A 21,968-nucleotide genomic window follows, 5' to 3' on the forward strand; every position below is an offset into this window, starting at 1 on the left:
GGTCTGCCATGATAAAGGAGTCTCTACCGATGGATGTCAGCCTGAATAATTGAATAAAAATAAGGTGATCACTAGTCTTTGACATTTGCAGCCTGCAAAGTTTTCTACTATCTGTTTGTAATTAATGTTGTGTATAACGTTTATTCCACAATTAACACTGATCATTTTTTATTGGAAAATAATCTTTCAGGCCTATAACATTGCGTTCTCAACGACCTTACTTGACTGCTCCGATTTGAAAACTAGTTAGATAACTTAAAATCTTAGACTAATCATGGTTTGTTTTATTTACTGGCAATGTAAACCAAAGCAATATGTCATTGATAAGAACTATTGTAATAAATGTAGTTCATTTTCTGCACCAATTTACTGAAGAGTTTAAACAAAACTGATGAATGAAATATAGAGTAATCTGGTACCTTATAAGTTTGTTTTGTTTGATGAAATCAGTCGTATTAATAAAAACTTCGAAAACACAAACAAAATGTAAAATAGTCAATGATTCCAATTTTTTAATGATAATACATTAAAGCAATTAGTCCCTTTGATAAATTTCGGTAATGTAATGAGAAGACGAAGATTATCAGAACTATGTGATATATTAGCGCAATACATTTCGAACAATCTGATCACACATATACTTGTTAAGACATTTTTATATAAAAATAAAAGGTCAACTAGACTGGAAATAGGGGTAAGAATAGACAAGGATAATAATGATAAAATAATGTGAAAACAATTTGACACCTAATCACTCTAGATAATAAGCATATATTACCAGGGTAGGTTTAAAGAGAGAACAAACTGTTTTTGAATACACAAAGGGGGTTTGAATTTTCGTATGGCTAAGGCTTCAATAAACCTTAGTATACGCCCTTTTACACTTTTAAACAGCACAACAAAAGCCGAGTGTAGATCAATCTTATGACCTGTTTCGATTATATGTTTAGCAATAGAGGATGATGAATGTTTATCCTCTACTCTTATTGGGTCATTCGACTGTATTTGTTTTTGCAACCATTTTGGTACATGTTCGCCCACCCTAGTTTTCAGATCACGATTGCTCCTCCCTATGTATGTGTGACCACACACACATTTAAGTTGGTAAACGCAGTGGGATGTGACACAATCGTTTTCATGTCGTCTAGGTTTTGAATGAAGCATGGACCTCGTTCTTTCCTTGATTATGACTTTCGCAGCACAATACGTTTTGTTGATAACCGATTTAAGCCTTTGTTTCAATAAAAGGTTATTTAAATCACCTCTAACAACCTAACATCGTCATCAACCAAGACATTAATCGGGAATGGTTATCCACCTAAATTTATCAATAGATGGAAAGTTCGGGGCACAGTGAGACCTACTGTAGCCTTGGTAGAGAAAAAGCCTGTCTACATCACCTTACCATTTAGAGGTGATTCAAATAGCCTTTTATTGAAACAAAGGCTTAAATCGGTTATCAACAAAACGTATTGTGCTGCGAAAGTCATAATCAAGGAAAGAACGAGGTCCATGCTTCATTCAAAACCTAGACGACATGAAAACGATTGTGTCACATCCCACTGCGTTTACCAATTTAAATGTGTGTGTGGTCACACATACATAGGGAGGAGCAATCGTGATCTGAAAATTAGGGTGGGCGAACATGTACCAAAATGGTTGCAAAAACAAATACAGTCGAATGACCCAATAAGAGTAGAGGATAAACATCCATCATCCTCTATTGCTAAACATATAATCGAAACAGGTCATAAGATTGATCTAAACTCGGCTTTTGTTGTGCTGTTTAAAAGTGTAAAAGGGCGTATACTAAGGTTTATTGAAGCCTTAGCCATACGAAAATTCAAACCCTCTTTGTGTATTCAAAAACAGTTTGTTCTCACCTTAAACCTACCCTGGTAATATATGCTTATTTTCCAGAGTGATTAGGTGTCAAATTGTTTTCACATTATTTTATCATTATTATCCTTGTCTATTCTTACCCCTATTTCCAGTCTAGTTGACCTTTTATTTTTATATATAAATGTTCTTAACAAGTATATGTGTGATCAGATTGTTCGAAATGTATTGCGCTAATATATCACATAGTTCTAATAATCTTCGTCTTCTCATTACATTATCGAAGTATATAACATCACCGTAAGTGTCACACTACAGTCACATATTCTTCATACGTAAAATGGCGCACATTTGTTTTGAACGTAGTAACTGAACTATGTTGTTAGTTAATACGAATTGATGATGTATCTATTATAGAGATTACAGATGAATTTCTGTAAACAGAATTTGTAAGCACTGAACAAATTATAAACAGAGATCTAACGCATATGGATGAGCAACATTTAAATTGTACTTTCCAATGATTTCTACTTTACGTGCTGACTTTAAAATACATTACAAAGTCTAACCGTTTGTTTCATTACTGATTTTTTTTCAGAATTACATTGTTTAAGCCGGTAATCTGTTGATATGTTTTCTGATATTCAACTTATGGATTCTGTCAACTAATTGAAAAGCTAAAACTTATCCAATATTCAAGTCTATGCCAGTGAACAACTTAACTAATTGATGGATATGGAAAATTATGTAAACGAACAATTTACACGTTGACGATAACTGTGTTTAACACTGACCACTTTCACGTTTATTCATGTAATGAATTATTTAAATATAACTGTAATAACTATACGTAATTTCCTTTTGTATTGGTTGTTTGAATGTTCCCATCACTTTTTAGGACTGCAGATGATCAGTCTCTTATTGGCATATGTGCATCCTGTGCGGATTGCATTGATATTGATATATCCCGTGAAAGCTTGGTGAAAGGTCGTATTCTTTTGCACCATAAATATTGCTAGTATCCACCCGGATATACTGTCATAGTGAAGTAACTTATACATATGACGTAATTTTTCCATGAAGCTTCTAAAGTGATTCAGTACTTAAAAGTTGTCATAACCAAACGGGTACTCATAAAGTGAACACTTAGATACTGCTTATTGTCAAGAACAGTTACCCGTTAAGGTTATTGGTATACCTCCCCATGAAACCACGATAAAGACACAAATAAAAATTGTGCAAAACTTATGGATACTACTGATAAAGGAAGAACAAGATTCCATGCAAAAAAATAAGTTTACAAGTCTTATATATAGTTAAAAATACAACCACAAAGGACTTCTTGTAATAAACAGAGTCTCTGTCATATCTCCATACTTCCTTATATTCCTAACCATGTATTTTTTTATCGTTAAGCAGAAGACACAAAAATAAGCGTTAGAGAAACTGGAGTCTTACCTAGTTATTCATGATTCTTAAGTAATGAGTGTCGACTTTTCTCTCCAATGTCATCGCGAGACGCTCACCATGTTTATCCACAATCTGTTGTTTGTGCATTTTCTGGCTTAGTTGAATCTGTACATACTGCTTGCTTTGTCTGAATGACGGAACTGTTGTGCTTTTATAGAAGGTATATGTGTTATCTGTCTTTTATCGACTGTAGTGTCTAAGAATGTGACTACCTATGCTTTTTATACTTAGTAATTGATATAGCTTACCTCTAAGAGTTCGTCTTCTCATGTATATCAGAAACATATGATGGGAAGGATACCGGCATGTCACAAACGTTCGTCAGTTGCACTCGCAAGTGCTTGTATCTACCTCATAAGTCCTGCCACAGTTAATCATAAATATCCAATCACCATCTTCGCATCTCACATAGACATAACGCATCTTCTTGTGTTTCAGTTAAAGCTCACTTTTCATTATTGGCACTGTACGTATAATCAATACCAACTACTTCGGGATATTTGTGATATAATTCCATTTGTCCATGATTACTGAAGCAAATTCTAGTGACATATCCATTTTCAGGATACTCTCTCAGTTCGCCGTTCTGTCGCAACATACTAAATGCTTGCATTTGTGTGCCGCATCCTGAAAATATATTTATACACAATTACCTATGGAGATATAAGCTTTCATAGTCTTTACATCAGCAGCAGTGATCTGTTTACCAGTTTGTTCATTAATACTTTTAATTACTTTATCTATTGATGGTGATGTCAACATCACCGGCTTCCAATTTTCTTTATCTTTTGAGAACAATCTTCTGGTCCATGGATCAAAAACCATCCATGAGCTACTACAAAGATGATTATGAAACATCTCGAGTCATTTTATGATATATTTTTCCACTTCCAAAGTTACACGTAACATCGATCGGCAGTTCAGAAACTTAGACCTTAAGTGTCACATATAACTTAAGGTTCTCACGGTTTTCGATTCACTGTTACACTCTGTAGTGTTCGCTTATGACTAAATATGCACTGAAACACTAAAAACATGTGTTTAAATATTATATCCTTCAATAACTTACTTTCGACATGAATGTAATGGGTATGAATAGTCTGAGAAGAGATAACATTACTGTTTTCTTACTTGTTGGAATTCCCTTAGAGCACTCAATTTCAACCCAGCTTACGAAACGCCTGTTCAGTATTACACGCTGAAAAGTCTAGCTTGCGTCGACTGAGATATCTCTTAAACATGAAGCACTAAAAACAGTGCTAAGTAATTATAAAACAAAACAAATAGCTAATCACTTCACTAATACTTTACTAACTGCATAAAGTATTACTAACATTTAAGGTGGAAGCTTAAAACTTATCGGTTATCTAACATTTTATCTTAAAATTTACGTAAAACAGTGATATACACAAAGTTCGTGTATCTAGAATTGTTAAGTTATTCTTATTTATATTACATCGTTTTCTGAACCCCATCACGTTTTAAACAAAAGCGGTGAAGTTCAGCACAACAATTGGTTTCCGAGATCAAGTTACGAAACAACAAACGAGCCAATGTGTAGACTACAAAACAGAAGAAGGTTGGTTAATGTTATTTGCAATGATTGTGTGATTTTATTGCGGCAACAGACTACTTAAATATGAGAACACTTAAAATCCATACAACTCAACGGATACTTAATCAACACTCCACTACATACCAGGCCGCTAAAGGTCTTTGAAATGAAACGGTGGAAGATATTGAGTGAACCTAATGTTATCACTGTGCCAAGATTTATTATTAAGACATAAGTTTACTGCTGTAACATTCCATATAAGATAAAACAATGGTTGAGTGCTCTTTCGTTTAGGCGTATAAATTTCTCTATTAATTCCTGTCAATAACGCGTAGCTACGAATAGGTAACTGTGAATGTGATTTGATTTACAGTGTAAATAGATTGTTCAGTGAATAAGTGTACTTGTAGCATGGTTCGCTTACTCTTTTTTGGAATAATTGACCAGTACTTTTTCGGTAGTTAAGCTTTCATTTTGAATGAGTAGAAAAAGGATTCGATCAAAATACCCAGTTCGTTTATCCACTTCTCTATCTTTATTGCTGGTTAACCCCTATGGATGTATCAACGTTGTATATTCTCTCAGGAATCAACTAACACTTAACTGTGGAACGTCACCAACCCAAGCTTCTATACTGGTGAATTACTTCGAGGTGGGTTCCTGACGTCTTAGTGTGAATTTATGACCAATGGAATTCGAATATGTTGCCAGTGAAACCTTTTACACTGGTTACAGTGAATTATCTTGTTATATCATTAATTGATTGAGGTTAGAATGACCAATAATGGAAGCTAGCCTGATAATTCTACTAGCTAAGTACTCTCCCCCATTTCTGAAGGTTTTCGGTTTTATTTCCTATGAGGTATCTGCACAACCCTAAGGAATCCCATACTAAGACGAGACAGGTGTTCAGTAATCCATGGCTTGTAATAATGTCTCGCCGAACATCAATAAGTGAAGATACCATCTACAATGGTATACTAGCTTATCCTACAAGCCAAAGAAACTATTTAATGTTAAATTCTCAAAACTGAAATCTTGTAATTGATAATAAAACTAATAACACTAAGTAGTTAGTATATTGATAACTCAATAAACACAGTTTTATGTTATTCGACATCAGAGTAAGTTTGGGGAAAAGTCAGGACTGAGGAAATAAGGATGTGCTATCAATCCATCCAATTATCGACTGTTGGTCTGAGCAACTTTGATACAGGATCAAACCTCTTCATTGGGAGTAATGCAATACTCATAATTAGTCGCTATATTCATTGGGAAACATAATCCAGTTGCATCGATTCTTTATCCTTGTTTAAATCTTCTGTCGAATGTCTGATACTTCTGAACACTAGGTTGATTATTCTTAGCTCCAAATTCATTGACCTTCTTATCGTCTTTTTCCTAGCCCATTAACTAGAGATCAAACCCAAGCATTATTCAGATTTATCCCACCAGAGAGAAGAACGACTACCTAGCTTATAAGTCTCACGTATAATTAAGTTTACAAAGCTCTTGGAGAGTACAGAGTGTATTAAATAAAAAAAGCGGGCTAGTAGGATTCGAAAAGCAAAAAAATCTATTAATATGGGAAATTTTGGCTCAAAGTGTTAAATCCATAAAATAAATTACAAAAAATGTAAGGTTTACTGGCTATTATGGGGATCTAGCACTCTCAATAACATTATCCATAACTTTGGACTCTTCGATCACATTTGTTCCTCTGATGCTTTACTTCTCATTTTTAGATCCCCATTGATTTCGATATTATTTCTTACTCTATTTACACTTTTCCATGTTCATTTCCTTGTGCTGTGCTGATAAGAGGTACATCAAAATGAACTGATTCACATTTCTCCTGAATCTTACTTTATCAATGTGAATGGTTAAAAAACAGTCAATTTCACATAGTATCATCCCATTATAAATATCTTTTTGAAATAACTTGTTAATGATTCACTTACCTGACTCACTCTTACTGTTTTTGGTGCCGTGGTAGTGGTGGTGGTGGTGATAGGAGTTTGTTGATGTTGATGCCAAGATGTTTTTTTTAAAAAAAAACTGTCTCATCAGTAAATATTCATTAAAATTTATGATTATATATTTAAAATGTCACTAAATTGGCACGAGAAAATAAAGAAATATGCGAAATAAACAAGTACGTATGATGAAAAAACAATAAAATTATTTTATCTATTTAAACAAATTGATTATGCTACCTTAATATGGTCATAATGTAGTCATAAACATGAAATTGACTATTGACAATCTTATCAAGGTAAACTGTAATACACAGTGGAATACAATGCATCATACAAATAAATTATTTAGTTTAACGATATGACTCAACGATTTAAGTGATCAACTTCTAATTAACACATTAACTTAGCAAACTAGTACGAATTCTAATATTGTAAGGTGTTGTAGAAACTGCTGAGTTAGAAGTTTTACATCTTTGACTGACTTTAGTCGAATAATAATGGAAAACCAGGAAGCGCTAGGAAAATTTCATGTTCTACCCCAGAACTTCTGAGCAGTGCCCGTCCACAATATCATAGTATATACAGTGGTTTTTGCATTGTTTCTAGGCTCTAAGCCGCTGAAAAAATCTGTGAAATTAACTAATTCATATTATTATCATCGGAAGAGGGTTTTGTGGAGATTTTAGTAATTTTATAGCTGAATTCATCAGTCAATTTAAGCTAGACCACTATGGAAAACCTGGAAGCATTGGACGGTCGTTTCGTCCTATTGTGTGACTCCTTAGCAGTACGCACCCACGATCATGCTTGTGAATTGCTTGAAGCTGAACATTAACACCGTTGGATGCCGGATCAGTAGTATGGAGGTTAAGCGTTCGCTCTCGAGACCGATGTGTCCTGGGTTAGGATCTCGCGAAGCGGGATAGTGAATGCCCATTGCCGAGGAGTCCCGTACTGTGACGAAACGGCCGTCCAGTAATCCTAGGTTTTCCATGGTGGTCTATCCTCAATTGACTTATGAATTCAACTATTAAATAACTCATATTATTCTCCTAAGTTTGTTATTCTTTCTATATTCAAATTTATAGACTGGAAAAATACGGAAACTCAGTTATATTGTGATACAAAACGAGGCCTATTTGTAAGTATTTGTTTCCAAAAGCTTTGTCATCTCCATTCATCTGTAAATTCTCAGTTGATTATATTTGTGACGTTACCCTCTGACCATATAATTGGTTGGTGTTATCTGTTTATATTGACAGAATGAATCTATTCAAGCAAATCTGTTGTTTCCAGACCGATCTGAATACTATGCTTCCATGAAATCCCATAGTATTTTCCAGAACCTATTGATCCAGAAATTTGTTACTTAACTCAATAGTCGTCTATGAGTGTGAATTTGGATATAAGTGATGAGATATCATTTTGTGTACGCGTATGCGTAGGCGGAATGAATCTCCGATTTATCTAATATAGGGCTTCTATAACTTGACACAACTTATTAATATAAATGGTTTTTGAACAGTACCTGCTTGCTTCTGCCTTTATCATGTACTTCGAAAAGAGATGAATCGACTATGTTTGTGTTCAAAATTGATTCCAAGTGGTTTTTGAGAAATTTTGGAAGTATCCCTCATATATGCTAGGATGTTTTGTTTTCCCCTCTCTGAACATTTTCAATAACATCTATATTGGAGTGCCTCTCTAAACCTTTAAAAACCGTTAAATCTCTGATAAAAACATTTCCATCACCTATTAATTCTTTATATCCCTTCCGTAAATTTGAATTCCTAATCCCGTAAGCCAGATCTTGGCACACCAATCGTCATCTAATTCTGCAGTAAACTGAAACAGTTTTTTTCTTTGTTGAATGGTTGTTGTTTTCATGTGTAGGATAGTTTGTCTAGCTTTTAATCGGTAGTGTAAACAGATCAAAAGGTAATAGCTGTTCACCTGATCCCTATCTTTTCAACAGATCTTCTTTATAATATTTATTTTTAAAAGAAATTAGCAGTATATAAAGTAGTACCAGTTGTCACTGTTCGTTTTTGAAGGAATTCAAGCTGGGAGAAGTTGATCGTACAATCAAACTGTTTTATAAACACACTGAAATGACAAACCAATTAATTTTGATGAACTGGTCACCAATGAACAAAAGTTTTTGCTTAAATACACTAGATATTAACTATTCTATCTTGATCTTTACTTTTTGGAAAAAAATTATTTATTCAAAATAATTTCAACAAATTAATCATTCGGAAAACTTTTTACCATAGCAATGAAACGAATTAAGCATAACATTAAAAATAAGTCATTCTGACTCGTAAGAATCTTTTTAAATATAAAGCGACTAATTTCGAATAAAAGATAGGATAACCAGTCATTCAGGGATCAATATGATTTTGGTACTTATTCTTATTAGTCCTAGAGAAGATAATCAATACCTCTCAAACATTTATCTTCAAATATATTAGCTTTTTTAAACTCTCGATCCTCCATTTCATTTGTTATTAAGGTAAACACAACATCGAGGTGTATGGATTCCTGATAACTGTCCAAAACAATTTTATATTAGCTGAACTGCAACTGAGTTATTGATTACATTTCAAAAACGATAAATGGAAACCAGTAGAAATGTCAGACAACAATTTACAACCAACCATTATAGTATAGTACACTGATTCGCCGATATGATTGTAATACTTAGTTAGAATAAACAATCAATAAGAAGTACTTGTCTACATTATCAATTTTCAAATCAAAATTAGTTCCGTGAAATGTTCAATTTTGTGATCTTGAATTCTTTCATACAGTTTAAACCAAATCTTATAAATATTTGGGACAAAAATCGGATTTTGCTAGTTATCAATTCATGATAATTTCCAATATTTATATCCAAGTTATTGTGAATAATGTTGTAGTGAACAAGAAGACGAGTGGGGAAAGTCGATCTGTTGTCACGATTGGTTGCCCAATCAGTAATTGAATTAATGACTAGTTATACAAAATATTAAACCGAAGCATTCAAAACTATCAGAAAAGAAAATGTTTAACGATAGGCAAAGATAAGTTTTAAATGGAAAACTAATGACTGTATTTTTTCATTACTGTAACATGATTTAAATAAAGTAGATCTAGATGATATATCACAATTGAACCCACTATTTATTGAGGTTGTTCAATCTGAAGCTAATTGACATAAATGACAAAAATTAGTCAAAAAATCAGAGAGGATTCGGAAACAGATGATTCTTTAGAAAAGAAACCAGCCTTCTGACCACTCTATACAAATACAATTCCTTTAGGTCTCATCGTTAAAACTAGACCTTTAAATTATTTGGTTGTATCCAATGTCTCACATTTTTCATATTCGTTTGGTTCGTAGTTTATTCTTACCTTCATTCTATATGATTGGCAAAATGTGTTACATCCCTGACATGGTCGACCACATACTAATACATTAAAAATCGAATAAACTAAGATTGGTCATTTATACTTGTAAAGAAAGAACTGAAATATTTATTATATTGGCTAGTACGGGTGTGAAGTTACTGGTTACTTAGTAATTTTCGTCTCATTACCCATCAATGGTATCGTAAGATGGTCTCGCAATATAGTGCGTGAACTGAAATGAAAAATGTAAACCAGGGGATATCCATTCAGTATTCTGAAGGTTAAGCTTGCTGAAGACTCTAATACTATGATGAAAACTTTGCTAAGTCCTTCCTGGTTTTTATTAGTTGTAAAGTAAGTTATGAAATCCAGCAGTCTCCACAATCTCCTAAAATTAACATTGCTAGATGGTTATCGTTTCTCATCAGATATTAAATAATTATTTAAATGGTGTGTGGCTTTTTAAATCATTAGTATTTGAAATTGAAATTATTTGTTTTCGTCTAAACGTAGATGTTTCGCTATTATTTACATTTACTTATTTACTAAGCTTTGAATAGTGGCTAACAGTATTAACGTTAAAATTAGAAAGTCATCAAATCTAACCGATGAGTCATAAATAAAACGAAATATACAACATGGATTTCACTAGTAGTCAGTGCTTAAGTAGTCCCTATACCTATAAACGAAAGTGGTCAAATTCAACTTTGAAAAAGAATCAAACCTGTATAATCAATAATTCTAATTCTCGGATTGATTTCAGTTTTAAACATTAATAAGAAAATTTACATAACCAATACAAAATTGAATTACCAACTAAACCTTTAAAAAGACGGTAAATGTTAAACAATAAGTAATTATTAGTATGGGACTATGGATTTAAAGATCGGTTTGTAATTGGCCAAGCAAACTGAAGTCTGTACTTGACCTCATCATTTTCGTGAGTCAGTTTCCCAAAGGTTCTTTATGATATGACTATATGAATGGACCAAAAATTGGTATCAGAAGACTTCATAAGATATTTTCTGTAGAATCAGCATATACATTTTTAATGTGTGTTTGCTAGATGACTGATTTAAGATATTTTGAGACTATCCTGGCCGTAAGTTCCCATTCATCCTATTCACTATTGCCATATTTCTTATCCATAAATCACAGTAAGTTAGCCAATTTTGCAACATACGTGTCCTAGTTTTGTACATAACCTGAGGTACTTATCTGATCTTTCTGGTGTTTTGGTTGATATTTTAGATGAACGGAATGGAGTATCATCGTGAATATCGGTTATTTTAGAATATAGGTTAACTTCATTGAAGGAGACACAGTTAGTGAGAAAGTGGGAAGGAAGAATCCACAGTGTTTGAAAACAATTTTCATAATGAATCGACACCAGTTAGAGAATCAACGAAAACTGCCAAACAAGGGAATAACATATTATTTATAGTTCGAGATCATTCAATAGTGTGTATATACAACCTCACATTGAATCACAATCAAAAAACACGCAGGTCTCTTGAACGGCACGATATCATTTAGTCACTAAAGTCATCATCCGATTGCTCCAACTTTTGACTCCATTATTTCTACTTTTTGTTAAAACTTTGAGAAAATCAAACGAAGTATAATCACTAATAATCATATATATATATTACTTATTTGTGTAGTTGTGATGATTACTTGAGTGGGAAGGTTGTTTCCATAAGTGACTAGTCTACAGCTGATGAACAGTTGAAAAACGGGGAACATTCGACAGCTATCCTATTCCTATTTGAAATTCCTCAGTATTACTGTAGATATACAGAACCCTTGTTAATTTTAAATATACGATTCACTCAGCTCTGTCCTGGGTGTTTTTGTATTAAAACTAAAAGTATGTTTTCTTAAAGTAGAAATCCAGCTTTACAGTTAATTCTTTTGAGAAACCCAGTTACTTGTTCATCAGGATGCATTTTATCGACAAATTTGTTACATACACTGAACCATACAGGATTTGCGTTTCGGTATTTTTCTACCTTGAATTGTGTACAGATTTGTGCACCTATATTTGGTTATACACAAGTATATATGATATTTAAATATTTGATTGATACATTTCTAGGACACAGTAGTGTGAGGACGTAGAAAAAAAAACAAAATAATCAGTGGTGATCTTAGAGTTTAACAAAACTCCCACTCATTATTCAGTGTTATCATGATGATACTGATTAAGTAATTAACAAAATACAGTTGAATAAATTCATACCATTTAAAAATAGCAAGATAAAATGAGAAAAAGTAAATAGAAACAAGTTAGACTAGATTTCAGAAAAGTATATTTTGAAAATCCAAATTGTAAATAATCAGTTTGTAAACTGATTGAAGTTGAGAGAAACTGTTAGATCATTGAATGCCAATTCAGTGATTGTATCGCTAAAACTGGAACTTACATGTATGGTGCCAGACTGAATCGTAAATTTCCATTTGTAAAAATTTTCAAACTAGACTAAAACAGTACTTCCCGATTTCTTTCACAAGTATATTAAATGATTTATCGATTTTCGATTAACACAATTACGCTCAGATAATACAAACTCAAACATCACTTAACTTTAGCTATTAGTAAATAGTAACAAAATAAATTTGCCTACGTTCGAATGATAATACAGTTGTTTTGGAGTGAAAATTTAATTGGATGATGACTTATAATAAGGATTGTATTACAATTACGGAACTGATTAAATTTTGGCTTGAATTTTCAACTGAATGATATCATTGTCGTGAATGATCTGAAAGTTTTAGACTCAATGTCATGGGAATATTTCGGTGGGTATTTTTGACAAGTTTCAAGCCGCAACGAAATAGGCGATTATTACTCTTTGGTTTCAAGTAAGTTTCCGAGTGATATCGGTCAATGTTGGAAATTATTCCACTTGTAGTTGTAAAAACCTCCACAAACCCATTCTGTATATCACTGATAACAATGGATGATAGTTAAGTGATATTGTAAACTGATGTTAAATGTGTAGATCATTGGATATGAAGTCTAACAAGCTTACTGATATGACAGAGGAAATTTGATTCAATAATCGGAATAAATTTGAATTGAGGATGTACGAGTCGATAACAAATATGAATCTCACTCTCGGAACTCTAATCTTACTGAACCAAGAGATACCAAAATACAAAGTTTGGTTTGTGGCTTGAGAAGTTAATATTTAGGAAAAATACCACTATTCATGTAATTTGTAAACGATTTAAAATTTTAACGTAAAAGTGATTGTATGGTTTGTGCTAATCAGTTCAGTAAAGCTTTTCCTACCACGTAGTAATATGTATTGAAATCTGGGGTATAAAATTTCAACTTCACTAAATAAAGACCGAAAACGTTGATTTTCACGTCAACTGCTTCCTATCGATTCATCCTACAAGAGCTACCGCAATTCAAACGAATCAGAGTGGGCACATGAAAGACTAGTGCAATAAAGATTCGCTGACTCCCCAAATCACGTACAAAACCACAACACCCTTAGACCACCATAAAATCATTTGTTTACCAGATTTCACACACACTTAATAATATAACAAACGGTGAATACACGGAGTTACTGTAAAAACAAAATTAATTATGGTTCACTTGAGTTATTACCTGGAATGAAATTGTCGCAGCTCAACAATGCCGAAACTTATTATGAACTGATACCAAATATCCCATCATACCACCTAATTTGAAAATACTATTTCTCTAAGAATATAATAAAGACAATGACCTGAGCATAATAATATGAGACTGTTTTATTTTCTTTAGGTTTTAAAACGATACAAAGTTTAAGCGATCGATGAGAACCCAAGGAAACAATAGTAATTCAAATTTGTTGGTCAAACTGTTTTGTTATCGTATGGTTTATAGTTGTTCCCATTTCTAAAGTTTTGTCAATTATTTTATATCTATGCGTATATTAGGTACCTTAAAATATTACCTTTCAATTTCTAAGATATTTTCAACTTCAGCTATTTTTTATTTTCTTCAAAATCCTCATTTATCAAATCGTCCTATATTCATAACTAAGTTGACCATCAACCATCCAATTCATTTTAGATTTACCAGTTTCGACTACTCAATTAGTTGTAAGTAGTTGGTTAATCCCTAAGATAAAAAGTGAATTTTCCTTCCATTTTTTTATTTTTGGGAGTCTCTTAAGTTTACTGAAATAATAAATTACTTGGAATTTGTTAATAATACGTGGACGTAGATGTTAAATGAACTGCTTCATGGAAATATTAATAAATTATAATCTTCAAGAGGAAAGTGTAAAAGATCCAGTTTATGATTTGTTTAGTTGGAATATAGTTTATCATTATTTGAACAAACTTTTATTTATCAGTGAAATGTATTCAAACAATAATAATGTGATGGGGTATACATTTGAAATCCATATCCTTGACGAAACTCATGGCAACTTTAAGTTTCATGAAACTCATTTTCTAAATACAGTTTTCATGTATTTGAAATGTGAGCTACTTTTTTGGTCTAAGGATAAATGATAATACTGGGTTAACTAAGTCTATGTAGGTGTTTCACGCTTAAAGCTCCTAACTTACTGATTATGTGTCGTTTTTCAATCACAAAATCATTCTCATTACTTAAGTCAAACTATAGACTGAATCTCTTAACCTGTCCAATTTCTAATGCTAAACATTTCACAACTATAATTTACATTTAATATTTTCAGGATGCTCATCATTTAATATTGGCACAGCTACATGTTCAAATGTTCATCAAATTTATAGATGAATATAAAACTAAACACCCATTTCGAAAGAATCATGCTCTTTTTTAATACCAGTAAAGGGACTGAATACTCTCTAAGCCTCCTCCACAACATACCTCACATTTGACACTGTAAATAATAATAAAGAATATATCAACTAGTAGCCCCGGTATAATTTATTTCTCTCTCATGGCACGTTGATTACTTAATTATCTTGTCTATTTTTCATATAGTGTGTACACTTGAATCTATTCACAATTAAATACAGTGTACGATAAATGATATATGTATTATTTACATGTATATGAGTGTCAAAGAAACTGTCTATTTATGGCTTATCCAAAGTAAGTTGTTATGCTTCAACTCTGAGTTATAATGAACGTGAATAAATTTTTCTACGATCAAGGGAAGAAGTGGTAGTCGATAATTTTTGTTAATCATCATAATCCTTCTCTTGGGTTGTTAACTTTCTCAATAATATTTAATAATGTGTGCACAAGGGCGATTATGTCATCATTATGAGCTTAAAACTGATAAACAAACATTAGAGGGAGACAATTTTAATCAATTTAAACTAGCAAGCGATAATACCGAAGAACGTAGTTTCAGATAATTTGGTCTAATAACAATGATTTTTAAAATAATTTTAAGCTACTTATGAACCTAGTAAGTAGCTTAATCCTAGTTTTAAATGTAAGTGTATATCATCGGCACGGTAAAAAAGTCAGAGCCTTTCAAAGCCGCCCTCTCGTTTTTAACGACCTTGAACGGCCGGACAAGAGGCGGTCATTCCGTATTTGAGTTGCTGAGGGTCTGTTGGGTTGCACGAATATCAGGTTTTCTGGTATTTGAGTAGCGATTTGATGCAGTAAATTCGCGAAATCAATGCGAAAAGCGTTAATTTTCCTTCCTCTGTTTTGTAGTGTAAAATTTGGCTCTTTTGTTGCTTCATAACTTGACCTGGGATACCAATTACCCTACTGTTTAAAATTTGTTGGGGTCCACAAAACTGCGTATTGAGAATAAATTAACAGTAAAAGATACTCTGAGTTTGTGTGAATCGTTGTTTTCCGCATGAATTAAGACGAAATCTCGAGTAACCGGCAAGTCCTAAATGTTTGTATTACTTTCTTCAGTTATTAAAGTATTATCGCAATAAATAACTTTTTTAATATTTATTAAATGCTGTTTGTAGTGATTCATGTTCAAGAGACATTCCAGTGGACTTAAGCGAGTCGTTTCAACGCATAATACTGAAACAGGCGTTTCGGAAACTGGATTGGATTTGATGGTGTCTTAAAGGAGTTTCAAAAAGTATGGAAGAATAATTCTATCTATTCTCAGACTACCCGTACTCATTACATTCACGGCAAAGGTAAACTGCTGAATGACATGAGATTTAAATACATGTTTGTGGTGTTTCATTGCACATTTGGTCATAGGCTTAAACCTCAAGGTCTAACAGTGAATAAGAAATCCTGAGAACTTTAATTAACAATGTGACGTTTAAGGTCTAGGTTTGTAAACTGCCGATCAAGGTTCCGTGTAAACTAGGACGGTGAGGAATATGTCATAAAATCATACAAGATGCTTCACAATCATCCTTGTAGTAGTTCATGGATGGTTTGTAATCCATGGACCAGAAGATTGTCCGCAGAAGAAAAATAAAATTTAAAGCCGATATTAAAGATCAAACTGGTAAGCAGATTGCTGCTGCTGATGTGAAGACTTTGAAATTTCATCTCTCCACAGGTAAGTAATTTTATGTTGTTATACACGACTGCAAGTATTTGATATATTGCGGCGAAACGGTGATATGTCACCAGAATCTGCTTTAGTACTTATGAGCAGATAGAATTGATTCTACTTACAACACCAATAATAAAAAGTATTTGTTTTTTTTCAACTCTACTTTGTAGATATTTGTTATTCCAATTGGTAATAACGGATAATTTTGGACGGGGCCGTCCTATTCTGTTCGCATGGACGCGAAAAGAATTTCGCGCAGATGTAACCTGGATCTTGGATAAGTTCAGGTAGGCTTAATTAATTACGAAATAAATAAATTAAATAGCTCATCATATTCTTAGCCAATGCAGCCGATGGAAGATAAACAACACACATAACTTCCATAATAACACGATAACATCATTACCCAGACGGAGCAAACAGTATATGCGGATTCAGCGAAGCCAAAAGATGCACAAACAACAGAGTATTGAGAAATATGGTGAAGAGGAAAGTCGACAATTTTTACTTAAGAATCCCCAATAACTAGGTAAGACTGCAATTTCTCAAACACTTCTCTTCGTGCAGTCCTCTTTACGATCAAAAATACGGTTTGGAATGTAACAAAGTGAGGATACGTGACAGGAACTGTTTACTGTAAAAAGTTCTTTGTGTTTGTACTTTTGATTTCACTATATATACAACTTATAAACTGATTTTTCTGCATCAAATTTTGCTTTTTTTGTACCAGTAGTAATGATGCATCAACAAACCTTTGCCCAGTTTTTATTTTCGTCTTCATACTTTATGGCGAGGTATACCGACAATTTTAACGGGTAACTGTTTGTAAAAATTAAAAAGCTACTAAGTGTTTGCTTTATAAGTACTAGTCTCGTTACGAAAACTTGTAGTATTGCATCGGTTTAGATGTTTCGCTAGAATTTGGCGTTGTATGCATAAGTTTCTTCACTGTGACAGCATATTCGGATGAATAATTGTAGTGGCATTGTTTCCTAACCACATGGTCTGCGAAGCCAAGCATATAAGGACTGAAAAGATGTATATCCGACATGTAGCACTTGGAAAAGGTCGGCACTGGTGGACGTGGAGACATTCATTCCATCGGATGGCATGGCTCAGTCTTGCAGACGTGCTCATTATGTCTAACTTATTTCTATTCACATTAGATATATTATTCTATCCCCAGCATAAATGTGTTCCTCAGAAGTATTAAGTATCATTGTTAATTGTCACGATACAATAGGTCAGTGTAAACAGTGATGCGACTTCCACGTGAAACCTTACAGATTAGGCAATCACAAAATAAATTTACCGTTTTCGGACTAGGTCTATTATTAAAGTAGTATTAGTACCGAATTAGACTATAATTACACATACTAACAAGATTTATAATGCAAAAAACTGTACAGTTGTTGTTAGTTAATATGAAGCACAGTTATCGTCAATTTGTAAATTGTTTCTCCACATAATCTTCCATATTCAGAAATTCGCCAAGTTGTTCACCTGCACAGACTTGATTATTAGAAAGTTTTGAGCCTTTCAATTAGTTGACAAAAGTCATAAGTTGTATAACAAAAAACGTATGGATAGCTTCCCAGCTTACTCAATGCAATTCTGAAAAACAAAAATTCAATCGTGAAACAAACGATTAAACCTCTTTATCAGCATCAAATTCAATAAGTAAATGAAATAGCAACTGATAGGATGTACCTATAAATGTCTTACTTGCTGTAAACAGTGCTTTTCATTTTCTAACCTTCCTAGAATTTCATCTAGTTATTTGGTAGCAAAAAACAAACTGCAGGCACCAAATGAACGGACACAAAAACTTTAATTAGTGACATGAAATCTGAGAAAAATCCAATTACAACGTTCATAATACTGTTAGCAGTTCACTGTTTACATACAATAATGAAATAACTGGTAATCAGTATTTAGGTATTATTCGTCAACATGCATTAAAACTTTGTTTATGATTTGGTCAGTGATTTCGGATTCTGTTAACAGAAATTTATTTTTTAACCCTATACGAGACATCATAAACTAGTATTATCTACGACGTTTTAATTACCATGCTCATAACAACCACGCACTCTTTACTTAAGAAGAGTATTTGGCTGACTCATGTGGCACTTACAGTAATCTTATACACAATTCCTGTATAAATTCAGAAAGCGGGCAGAAAAGTCTATCAACGTCAATTGTTACTCATATAATTTTTCTTTCTCAGATACCTTACGTAGTAATATATCGGTCCAGTCGAAAACGATTATACTTATAATGGATAGAACTGTATATTAGCAAGTTATATAGTATTCATAAATAGTTTAACGCTCAGTGGCTTCAACCTACATTTTATAAACAACTACCAATACCCATGTTCATCACTATCATAACTAGGGAGGTGAGTCATATGTAAATGATTTTAGAGCTCATTTTTGCTTGAAACTCTGTCTATTTTGACTTGATAAATGGTGAATTTCACTTGCCTGAATTTGCACTGTTACAAATAACCAAATTAGGATTGCTAAACATTCTCATCCAGGTTGTGAGCAACAAATAAGTCAAGCTGCTAATAGACTGGAATAAACGCTATGTAACAAGTACAAAGATTACGAAAATTGACGTGTGACGAAAAAAAAATGCTGTAAATAGCTGATAAAGAACGACATCTAAAATCCTTGACAACATGTAACATGTGAGCGAGAACCAGTGGCATGACATTTCAACCATGCGTATATCATCAGATATTTCTTTCGGTGAATGTAAATAATTTATTCTATCATGTAAATCGTATTTTCTCTCAGTTTCATCATCAAATGGGACGTATTTCGTTCGGATAGTTCTGGACTTTGCTGACCAAGATTACTGTGTAAATTTAGCCTGTTGTTGAAGTTAAACTCAATGATAGGCTTCTAAAACTGTCCAGAAATATCTTAAAATGACCAGAATAAATACGAATCTACCAAAGTAGTATCTGATGATTGATATTTTCTTTTGATTTCAGACTCGTCTTACAACTAGCCTCCTCCATTTAAGTTAATTTCAACTAATTTAACAAGTATAAATAAAATTCTCCGTAGAATCCAGCAAGTTTTCTGTCATTGTTTAAAGCTATTAATTAAGAAATACTAATTAGGCAAGAAAAGGAGAAAAAGAAATATGAATCTTGGGTAGATATTATTTCTTTAGTTATTTGTTGCGTTCCTAATGCATAATTACCAAAACAGTTAGATCATTTTAGATATATATAGTCCCTAATTTTATTCAATCTCTTTTTACTCAATAATTGTCTTCATATATCTTATGGTACGTTAATTACAAACCAATCTGTTGCTCAGCCCTTTTGTAGAACGTTTCACAGTTTAGTACTTATTAAGATCTATTAGTTATGATGAGTTGTGGTTTCACGTTATACTTATACAAACCCTTGAATTTTAATAGTGATAGTAGTAAGAAAACATGACTATTTATCCCACCTTTCGTTATTTTGATAAATAATAAAAAATAATCTATTCCTATTCACTTGAAATTTACAACATGACGTTGTAATAATTTCTTTTGAGTAAATGTCGCTGTTTTGAATATAAAGTGAATGAATCCATTTGAACACGAATACAATGTAGGATTTTATTTTGAAATGCACAAATGTGAGAAAAAAACAATTCAAAAGATGACAATAGGCAAAGATGGATGGTGGCTAGCAGTAGACTCCGGGACGCACGTTTACTTCAATTTAGGGCTCACTAGCTGGATGTACCTGCATCCCAGAGTTGACGTTCACTCCAGGACTCGGACCTAGTACCATCCATTTCAAACGCCATCATATTATCCACTTAGATGCTTAGTCCAGATAACCAATAGCTTGTGTAATGGATCGAAGTATAAATTCATTTTGTATTGTTTATTTGAATCTTCCCATTGATGTTTAGGACTGCAGTTGATCAGTCTTTTATTGGCATATATGCATATGTTTTCTACAAACCCGAAGCCGAACTATTACAAAACCATTCGTTCAAGTTTAGGCGAAAGTTCTTGTAAAACACAAACATGAGAGGAGACTAATGAAACTAACCAATGAGACCAAAGGTTGAAAGTGCTGTGTTCGAGATATTACGATATCACCCGTTTACCGGAGAACGTAGCTTAAACCAGAGATGCAATAACAGGACGATGCTAAGCTATTCCTCTGCACCCCAACCTGGATAACTAGGAAAAAGAAGACCAGGGTCAGAAGAGAAAATATGTAATTCCACAAGCAACCTGGAGGACTGAATAACAATCACTCGACTGGTGAGTAAAATATACAGTGCAAAAATGTTCTTTAAAAGCGTCACAAAAGAGTATCAAAAGAGGATGTTTAGATCCTTCCCGGTGGGAAACACAAACTGAAGGTAATAATAGGCTCCTTTAGCTCGACAATTAAGAATTCGGATTTCCACAATCTAATTACATGAATGATACGTTTACCAAGTGATTTCTGGGGACCTAGCATACCCATAACAATTCTTAGAGTTTTGGCGCGAATTTCATTCATCTATATGGATGAATAACATTCTGGAGTCAGTTCGTGATGAAAACCCCAACTCTAGTTCCTAACCCTAACTTCTAACTCTCAATCCCAATCCTAATCTAGAACCCCTTTTGACTCCAGTAAGTAGGTGAATTATCTCAAGGTCAGTTTAGATTCACTCGAAGGTCTTCCATAACTTAAAGTCTAATCATTTATTTTGTCCTTAGCTAATACTATATAGTTCATATTGTCCCTATCTATATATAATAATACCGTATTGGTTGAATCATTAAAGCTAGCATTACATACCCGCGTACGGCCTCCACAATCGTTACGTCCTAATGTGAACTTAACATTCAATTTTTGCAAATGAATAACTATTGAACACAAGTGAACTGAAGCAATCTGCAATCACCAGTATTTAAGCTACTATTGGACAATACCAAACAACTAATGAATTCACACTTTCATCCAATCAGTTTCAGGTTTAATTTCGTTGTCTGATTGGATGATTTTGAAAATATCGATCTAGAAAAGGAAATACTTTTTTTATTAGATTTGCGAAATCTTAGTCACAGCCAAAAATAAACAACGCTTGCTGATTGTCCATTAAATGAATGAAGAGAATACTTTACACCTTGATATGTTTGATTTGTGGTTTCACCTTGTTTCTATGTTTAATATTTCACCAATGGTTATCATTTTCTGTTGCGAATATCCCA

General features: G+C 33.1%; 1 protein-coding gene across 1 annotated transcript; it reads right to left on the reverse strand.

The window, feature by feature from the left end:
* Positions 1–3,754: 3,754 nt before the first annotated feature.
* Smp_147480 (hypothetical protein) lies at positions 3,755–4,167 on the reverse strand (the record flags this gene model as incomplete). Its single annotated transcript, XM_018789276.1, has 2 exons — positions 3,755–3,936; positions 3,963–4,167. 2 exons carry the CDS (start codon positions 4,165–4,167, stop codon positions 3,755–3,757), a joined length of 387 nt encoding a protein of 128 aa, XP_018654735.1.
* Between the last annotated feature and the right edge of the window lie 17,801 nt (positions 4,168–21,968).

This window comes from Schistosoma mansoni, chromosome W (genome assembly GCF_000237925.1).
Source record: "Schistosoma mansoni strain Puerto Rico chromosome W, complete genome".
NCBI lineage: Eukaryota > Metazoa > Platyhelminthes > Trematoda > Strigeidida > Schistosomatidae > Schistosoma > Schistosoma mansoni.